The 10,369-nt window shown below is 37.0% G+C and overlaps 1 protein-coding gene across 1 annotated transcript in view; it reads left to right on the plus strand.

Annotated features, from left to right (window-relative positions):
* avl9 (AVL9 homolog (S. cerevisiase)) overlaps positions 1–4,612 on the plus strand; it is an 81,343-nt gene extending 76,731 nt beyond the window's left edge. The window contains exon 17 of the mRNA XM_079846262.1: positions 1,684–4,612. Within this exon, the coding sequence (XP_079702388.1) occupies positions 1,684–1,796 (113 nt within the window). The 3' untranslated portion in view covers positions 1,797–4,612. The remainder of the gene's footprint in view (positions 1–1,683) is intronic.
* The last annotated feature ends 5,757 nt before the right edge of the window (positions 4,613–10,369 follow it).

Raw genomic sequence — 10,369 nt, forward strand, 5'->3', positions numbered from 1 at the left:
TCAATCCAACCGAGCATCTGTGAGATATGCTGAATAAACAAGTCCGAATCATGGAGGCCCCACCTCGCAACTTACAGGACTTAAAGGATCTGCTGCTAACATCTTGGTGTCAGATACCACAGCACACCTTCAGGGGTCTAGTGGAGTCCATGCCTCGACGGGTCAGGGCTGTTTTGGTAGCAAAAGGGGACCAACGAAATATTAGGTCATAATGTTATGCCTGATCAGTGTATATATAGAACACCAGGTTTGGGCTTGTTTGTAGGGCTGCACAATTTGGCCAAAAATATTGTTTTTATATGACTAATAATAATTATGATTATCATGATTATTAATATAATACAAAAATTTAAAAAACAAATAAGAAATATTACTATTGTAATAACACTATTTCACTATAAAATAAAATAAGAATATATATAATGATATTATTATTATTATCATTATATTTTACAGAAAACATTTACTTTATGTTACACTGCAGGGTGGCATGCAGGGAGACTATAACATTAAATTATTTTGATAAAAATCTACTGACAATAATTTGGAAATCTTGAGAAAAAAAATTCTGTAGACTTCTCTATACTGGTAGTGGTTTAATCGTGCAGCCCTAGCCAGAATGACCATCAGGTTCTTTCCTCTCTTGCCAAGGCCCTTCTTTCCCAATTGTTCAGTTTGGCCAGGCAGCCAACTGTAGGAAGAGTACTGGTTGTTCCTGATTTCTTCCATTAAGAATTATGGAGGCCACTGTGCTCTCTTCGATGCAGCAGAAATGTTTTTTGTAGCCTTCCTCAGATTAGTGCCTTCACACATTCCTGTCTATGAGCTCTAGATGCAGTTTTTTTAACCTTTTGGCTTAGTTTTTGCTCTCAAATATGCATTTTCAGCTGTTAGACCTGTAAATCAGCGTAGATTGCATACACTCACAAAAAAGACGAAGATGTACCAATAAGCAGTCTTTATTATTAATCCACAATATATCCAACAAAACATGACTGCACACATATATAAATAAAACACATAAACTACTATATAAACTATATAAACACAGGGAAAACAAAGAAACTAAACGAAATACAGGTGAAAGTAATGGATAAAACTGGAAACTAACAAGGAAGTAATGAGTAACTATGGAAACCAAAACTAAACAGAGTGGAGAAACAGGAACTAAAGGAAACAGAACAAAATGTCAAATTAAAAGGTGTGTCGTTTTCAAATCATGTCCAATTGATTGAATTTGTCGCAGGTTAATTCCAATCAAAGTTTGCAATGTAATTATATTAGTTTTTTAATACATTTGCTAAGTTATCACAAATCTGGTATTTGCTTTGTCATTATGGGGTATGGAGTGTATATGAAAAACAAAATTATGATTTAAAGCATTTTAACAAAGTTGCAACATCACAAAATGAGGAAAAAAAAGAATAAATACTTCCGCAAGGTGCTGTACAATGTGTTTGTTGTGTGCACTGAAATAAATAGCTGAAACAAGGAAAATTAAATTGTTTGATTTTGAATGTATTAGAATGTGATGCTTTCCAGATGCACTATATCTTGGCTCATACTAATTTGATTGCACTAGTATTATTGCTTTAATAGTTTAATTTATTTATTGTGCACCATGTTTTGTAGCTCCTGCAATTATTTCTTGCTTGGCTTTAATTTATTATTATTATATTTTAGGTCAGTCAGTAGGTGGAGCTTTGACTGTCGCTAAATCAGCCATGTCGTCCTGGTTCTCCATGCTGGCTCAGCCGACCGCAGCAGTCAGTGCATCTCCACAGTCTATGGACTGATGTCTACTTCTAAGTACTTAAGAGAAGACAATACTGCAGACATTGCACACATCTTTGTTGTTAGGCTATATGACAATGAAGATTTTTATAGAGAAAGAGAAAATGTAAATAAAAAGAGGATTAGAGCAGCTTGATTCTAGTCTAGTCTTGATTTTAGATTTAGTTCTCATTCTAGTAGTTTCATGGTAATAAATTCTGTAATGAAAGCATTTACCTCTGACAAAATTAACTATATTTAGGTGTTCTGTTTGGGATTGTTAATTGTTTTGGGACTCACCTTTGTAAGTCGTGAAACCTGTCTATTCTGAAATCAGGTTACCAAATGTTTTTTTTATAGGTATTTTTCCTAAAAGTGGCACACTGATGATCTCTAATGGCATATGAAAAATAAACATTGTGGTCACAATCGGCCTATATTACTTAAAGCTGTCGCTGTCCACTTTTCTCACAAATAAAAAACAGTGGCACTATAGAGTCTGTTTATGTGTTCAGATCAGTCCTATAATTCAATAAAGAGAATGCAATTTAAAAAATATTATACACATTTTTGTATTTTACATTTATTGATGAAAATGATCCAAGAGTAACAGTGTGCCCTAGCCACAATACGATAAGATTCCACACCCGACGTGACAAAATCATAAAAAAAACCCACTGCCAATCAGAAGAGCATGTGGCCAAGCTCTCTCTGATGGCACACTGCACTTAATGACATAGATAAGTACATAGTCAAATGATGGATGGATGAGATTAGATTAGATGAGGAAGAGGGTCATCTGTCAGTGGCCCATACCGACTCTCACTGGAGTGACGAATCACGCTTCTCTGTCTGGCAATCCGATGGATGAGTCTGGGTTTGGCAGTTGCCAGGAGAACAGTACTTGCCTGACTGCATTGTCCCAAGTGTAAAGTTTGGTGGTGGGGGGATTATGGTGTGGGTTGTTTTTCAGGGGTTGGGCTTGGCCCCTTAGTTGAAAAGTGAAAAGAACTCTTAATGCTTCAGCATACCAGGAGCATACCTAACTTTGTGGGAACAGTTTAGGAATGGCCCCTTCCTGTTCCAACATGAAGGTCCATAAAGACATGGATGAGCGAGTTTGCTGTGGAGGAACTTGACTGGCCTGCACAGAGTCCTGACCTCAAGAACACCTTTGGGATAAATTAGAGCGGAGACTGGTAGTCAGGCCTACAGTCCAACATCAGTGCCTGACCACACAAATGCGCTTCTAAAATAATGTTCAAAAATTCCCATAAACACACTCCTAAACCTTGTGGAAAGCCTTCCCAGAAGAGTTGAAGCTGTTATAGGTGCAAAGGGTGTGCCACATCCATATTAAACACTACGGATTAAGAATGGGATGACATTAAAATGAATTAGTGCGTGTAAAGGCAGGCGTCCCAAAACTTTTGGCAATATAGTGTATATTAGATAAACCCTTTGACACGTAAGATCATATTATCAGTTAACATGATCATTAAAAAGGTTTTATTATAAGGATCATTGTAAAACACATTCACTTCTCAAGAAAAATGCTTGCTACACACAAAGTTTCGATGTGTCGGTTGTTGAAAGTTTAGCCCAGGCAGCAGCCCAGGAAAGCCATGCAAATTTTACCCCACGAAAACAAACACTTGCGACCTTTGAACGCCTCTCATCTACTACGTGATCTCACTGTTTCTGTCATTGGAAAGCACCATGTGGTGTCATGAATAATTAAGAGACAGTGTCTTCTCATAGGATATGAAAACTCACTCTAATGAATAATTATGAGACACCAACACTTCATCAAATTATTATTATTGTGCTTTCAGGCTGCCGCCGACAAGAGGGTCACAATTTGCTCTGGCTGCCCAAATAACAACGCTGTCGAAAAATTTGTGGACGCTCTGACACAGATCGAATGCTTGGTCTTGTAATCTTTATTTCTCATGTCATGACCCTTAATTTAATTTTATGTCATGACCCCTTTAAAATAATATACATTACCATTGAACTGGTGTCTGTAACAATATGGCAAACTTGATCCAGAACACTCCAATAAGAGGTTGATATAAGCTCAGACCCAGATGGATTAAGTTCTGATAAAGCATTCCTGTTCATTGTTGCTACATTACATTTACACTCTATGTTCAGGTTTGACTGTAAAAATAATAGTTCTCGCAATAGTATCGCAACTGTAATGCAGAATTTCCAGATGCAATCGAATTCTGATTCATGCGGTTCTCACGCACGCCACACGTCCATTTTCTCAAGCTATGAAATATAGGCAAGGGCAAAGAGGACACTGAAAACACGCCAAAAGAGCAGGTTACTTTTGACATGAAACAAGTTTCAGCTTTTGAGTTCTCTAAGTTTTACTGCAAAATTCCAAAATAAATGTAGTTACGTTGAGTGATTAGCCTACATGAGACATCACATTTACCCATAGACCGTAAAAAAATTTACCTCAGAAATGCCATTCATTGACCATAAACTCAATATTCAACACACCAAACAAATATTCAACAAACATCCACTATATTACATATTCATAATTTTACTCACATAAAAACAAGAAGAAAAAAACTGCATTATTGTCACAGTCATGTTCAGTTTGTTTTGGTTTGCAGTCATCACGTGTTCCTTTGTTCCATATTCCTGCCACTCATCGTTCGCCATGGACACTATTGTCATCACAGCTCTTTTGTATTTGTGGTAATCATCTCCATATATTTAGTTCCTGCGTATGTTCTGTCCCTGTGTGCAGTATTGTCTGTCCTTTGTGCACAGCATTTTAGCTGTTATCTTGGAATCCTCTATTAAACATTGTTGAATCATCTTCGTCTTCCTTAGAGCAAACAATGCAATTGTATACCAACCAGTATAATCAGCTAAATCTGGGTTCCCTGTAGGCCTATAGATTACAGTATACATTTTTTTCTTTGAGGAAAAACTGATTTATATCCACATGAATCAATATTTAATCGAATTGTTTTTTGATGTCTTCTGAGAAAGACAGAAAACCCAAATAACTTTGATCTATTCAGTGGGCTCAAAGTTCAATAAAAAGACAATTTTCAAAAGCTGAATTGATTTATTAGTTAAAATATATATTTTAACTAATTGCAAAAGCTGAACAATCGATCAAAGCCTATTAATCGTTGTAATAATTGCTGATTAGTCTAATTTTCATTGGATTAATCATTTGTTGCCAATCCAAATCCACAACCTAATAAAAGTAATGTCTAAAAACAACTAGGGAATTTACTTTATAGAGGCATCTAGTGGTTACACCATGGCATTACATATGTTTTCCTCACCAGATAGCACTAATTTGCCTTAAAAAAAGTTAAAAGGCAAAAGGTGAAAAACAGTATGTGGCAAAAAAGTATGTCCAAATTCACAGTAGGCTACTCCCAAAAAGTACTTCCGGCAAGATTCTTAATTGTGCATACGATGGACACTTTACTGTCCTATGAGGTCACGGAGAGGAATGTGAATGCCAGTGAAGAAGCGACGCAACTGACCTCATAGGTCACATGATAATGACAAATTAAAATAGGTGAATGTAGTACGTCCAGATTACATCCGTACCACACTCTTTCATACTTTATAGAACTTTTTTTTTAGCGTTGTAAAGTAATTACTAATTCAAAACAACTACCTACTCAAGAGAGTATGTGATTTCGGACGCATCCTCTTTTTTTTAAGTAATAAAAATATATATACATTGTTTAACGAAAATATATTAAATTGATTTCAATGTGATTTTTGTTTTGGTTACATTTCAGGTGTTCTGACACCTTTGATTGCGAAGACCATAGGCCCTATAATACAACTGGTGTTTTTAATACAAAAAGTGTTTTTTGTTAGTTTCAGCCCGACACAGTTATCATTTTCACGTCCAGTTGGTTAAATAGCAGATGCACTCGCACCCATCTGTTCGTCCATGGGCGTGCTGGACTGAAAAAGAGGTTTGTTAAGGCGCATTGTTGGCATGTTGCTATTTTGAGGCGATGAAAACGACTGCACAGTATTTCTGTGTTATTTAAAAGGTACGTTAGTAATGTGCGCCTAAAGGCGGGTGCACAACATGCATAGGCTACACTCTGCTTATCACAAACACAGGGACGCGCAGCAGCACAAACATTTTTAAATACTAAAAATAAAAGGATTCCTCTCTGTAGAAGTGTTCAGTCTTTCAACTGGAGATGAGTCTCTGATTGGTTTAATGCAAGTTACACTCAAAACACACCCATTACTCTCAAAGAGACTAGGCACAATCCTTTTGGACCATGCGCCTGCCTGCGCGTCAAAAGTGCAAAAGTGGATTCGGACACCCCCTAAGCGCACATGCGCCATGCACTTTAAACCATGCGCTCACATTGTTAAAATAGGGCCCCATGATTCTGACTCTCAAATGAGATGTACAACAAGAACATTGTCATTCCACTGAAAGATTAGTCATCAGTGCCTATAGTATCGTCATATTACTTGTCAGTGATCGAATTTGTGTACACATACTGATTCACGTGGTTTTGGGCTCGTTGCTACAGGTCTGAGGCTATTAGCCAAGCCTGTGGTCAGTGGAAACGCGGCTCCAGGCCGGTTTTTGAGCCCGTAAATTACAACTTCAAACCACGACTCACAACTTTGTAGTGTTCATGGCGGACCGTACGGGGTGGATGCTCATTTACAATCATTTCTATCACCAAAGGTTTTTACTCCTTGCTTATTTTAGGGAAATGGAGGAGAAAAACAGCGCAGACGGCAAGGAAAGCTGTTATACCTTTTATTTTACGTTATTTATATATTAGTTTCATAAACACTGCATCCGTAGGGGGCTGCCATTGTTGCTTCGCGCGCTATGTGACGTCAAAACTCATGCCGCGTTCCAGGCAACCCGTAACCCGTGTTTTCCCAACCTTCTACCCGTGAAAGTGGACTGGAACGGCAGCCAAACCCGTGACTTCCCACCTGTGTACTAGATTGATGTTCTCCCAGTTACGAGTTTTGACGTCACATAGCCCGCGAAGCAACAATGGCAGCCCCCTACGGATGCAGTGTTTATGAAACAAATATACAAATAACGTAAAATAAAAGGTATAACAGCTTTTCTTGCCGTCTGCGCTGTTTTTCTCCTCCGTTTCCCTCAAATAAGCAAGGAGTAAGCACCTTTGGTGATAGAAATTATTGTAATTTGTAAATGAGCATAATACGGTACTTTTTACGGTCTGCCATGCTTTGTTTACATCTAACTACCACACAATTCCTTGCGCTCAGGCAGTTTGGCGTGACTTTGCCTGGAACTAGGGATGGGCCATACCACTTATTTTGTTTTCGATACGATACTGATACTTTCAAGGCCAGTATCGCCGATATTGATACCGATACGATACTTCTAAATTGAACTTTTATATTATTACATTTATTAAATTATTAAAATTACTAAGAGTAAAATGGGTAAAGATACCCACTTCACATTATATTGAAAGGTATTTAAACATTCAATATGCCTTAATTGCAACTTATGAGATCATATTTTTGTTTGCACATGGTTAAAATATGTTTACTTGTAGTGGTAACCATGGAAATCTACAAATCATCAATTTCAGATCATGGTTCAGATGAGCAGGAAAATAGTCCTATATTGTATGCAATAAAAATCTTCAAAAAAAAAAAAAAAAACACTGTATATTTTTATTTGAGTATCGATACTTTTCGATGCTCACATCAGTATCGATATTTCATATCGATATGCCCATCCCTACCTGGAACACTACAAAGTCGTGAGTCGTGGTTTGAAGTTGTAATTTACGGGCTCAAAAACCTGCCTGGAATGCAGCATTACATCGATCTAGTACGAGTTCACGGCTGGGAAGTCACGGGTTTGGCTGCCGTTCCAGTCCCCTTTCACGGGTAGAAGGTTGGGAAAAACATGGGTTACGGGTTGCCTGGAACGCGCCATAATTTTGACGATTTGATGACTGTCAAATGATTTTAAAAAAAAATGTCCCTCATCATACAGGATTTATTAGCAGGGTCTAAGGGATGCTAATCGGCAAAACCACAATCCCATGATAACTAGCAAAACATAATCTCTTTGGTTTAGCACATGTAAAACAACCTTCACGTAATAAATGGAACAATTTTGCATTTTGTGCACAGTACATACTGCAAAGTGATATCATTTAGGATTCCCATCAAGGCCATCCATTCAAGGCATGCAAGTTTGAAAATCTAAAAACTTAAAAGTCATTATTACATTTCAGTGAATGTTACATATGTAAATGTTATATATATTTTTTTTTTAAATGCTTTTACTAAATATGTAATACTATATATGTGTGTGTGTCATTTTATTTTATTTGAAGTGATGCACTGCAGTAAATGACTTCATACACAGTATACTATAAGTTTTTCCTGTATGGAAGACTTCAGAAAGTGTCAAAACCTTCATTTTCCTGCTGTTGGTCACAAATTAGTTTGTTGGTCTTGCCACATAATCTTTAAAAAACAACCACTCCCTGACCATCCTTGATGTGCATAAAGTCTGAATACAGAAGGCTACATATGCAAACAAAAGATGTGAGTTGTTTATTTTTAAAACATTTGCAAAACATGTTAAACTGCAAAAATTGAGGCACAGAGCTGAAATCTCTCTCTACATTATTTTATCATACAAATAGGTTAGGTTATGTATTTGCCATCCATGCGATCAGATTAATCAACTGGGAAACATATGTTTGTATTTTACCGGTTTAAAATTATTTTATGGAGGCGGGGAGGTGTGCGTTCATATGTCAAGCAACTGTGCATATACAATCTCTTAATGCAGCCATCAGGTTTTAGAACTTTAGAAGAGACTTTATAAATACTTCACTAGTAAATGGGTAATTACATATTGCAGTTTTTAAAAATTCCAAAATGCAGAAATCTGTTCATGCAAACTTCTTTTGTTGTCTGTCTGGCAAGAAATATACTCTACCCAGTGATCACAAATTCTTCAAAGTACACAACCTTGAATTAAAATTTTCACATTCAGAAAAGAAAAAAAAAGACAAATCTGCATTTGTTTTTCCTTCATTTCAATTCATGGTGAAGCAAAAGTGTTGTGAAGATTTTGGTGAGCAAATTAGATCCATCAAAGCACATGCAACTGATTCTTCACTCAGATTTGAGGATAAACACCATCTCCTTGAGGTCTGTTACTGGCACAGTAATGAAAGAAAACGAGACGAACAAAAACGAAACATTGACAGCTGCGTCAGCATACTACTATAGCATAGTGATTATAGCTTACAAAATTGTTAAAGAAAAAACACATTTTGGGGTTTCTTTTGAAAATAATATATTACTAATCATTGAAAACAATGCTGTCAGGAAACAGCCATCCATGTGAACCTGATGTTTTGGGCATTCAATGTCCCAAGAAACAGAAAGAGTCAGCGATATTCATTTATAACCATAATTAAAAATAGGAGTATGGAATAATAAAAACTAAATGCAAGGGAAGGAAAGAACAACTTTGTACACACATTTACAAAATAACAGCAGAAGAAAAAATAATAACCATGATATTAGAACAACGGATATGATCAGGGCAGATAAACACGGAGGACAATATGGGGTGGGGGTGGGGGCCACATAGTTTGCCACTGCAAGGACGATCAGCTGTCCTTCCTGTCTCACTGTAGCACTGTCTTACATTACATACATTGCAGTTTATTGCTCCGACCACATCTGCAGCAGGACTATGGCATGTTCACGCAGGTGATCAAGAACCCAGCGCATTTTTCTCCTGGTGTTTTTCAGAATAAAAGGTCTCTTTAGTGCCCTAAGTAATTGGAACTGTGACCTTAATTGTATGCCATCTGTAAACTGTTAGTGTCTTAAGGGCTGTTCAACAGGTGCACATAATAATTTATGGTTCATTGAACACGCATTAAAAAAACATTGTTTAAACCCTTTATCTTTAACAATTATCTTTAAAGAGCACCTATCATGGAATTTTTAAATTTACCTTTCATGTAGTGTGTAACAGATCTAAGTGAACAAAAACATCCTGCAAAGTTTGAAATATGACAGTGTACCGTATATATAGTTATTTTCTTTCAAAAGTAAGAGTCGACTCTGAGTCAATTTTAAGAATCATTAGAAGACCGAAGCTTTTTCTCTGACTAGATGACGTCAACTTGTCAAGTTATTTGAATACAATACGCCCACTTATTGCGCTCCAAGACGCCAGTGAAAACTAGAAAACATCATGGCGACGAGACGCTGTGTTCAGAAGTGCGACTCAAAAGCAAACTTTTTTCATCTGCCCAAGGATGAGCATTTGAAGACTAAGTGACTTGAAGACAAACCATACATCGTCGCGATTGAGTGTTTATTAGTCGTCAAATGTCTCTATTTGCATGTTTCGCGATCTCAGGAAGCTTTTATTATGGACTTCTATTATGGCACATGGTTCTTCTTCGTCTGTCTGTACCATATGGACTACATGTGCACAGAGCGCCCTCCGGCTGCCAGTATGAATTGAAAACAACACAAGACTCAATCGCTCATGATTAGGCTACATCTGCGCATTTTG

The sequence above is a fragment of the Gobio gobio genome, assembly GCF_949357685.1.
Source record: "Gobio gobio genome assembly, chromosome: 20".
Lineage (NCBI taxonomy): Eukaryota > Metazoa > Chordata > Actinopteri > Cypriniformes > Gobionidae > Gobio > Gobio gobio.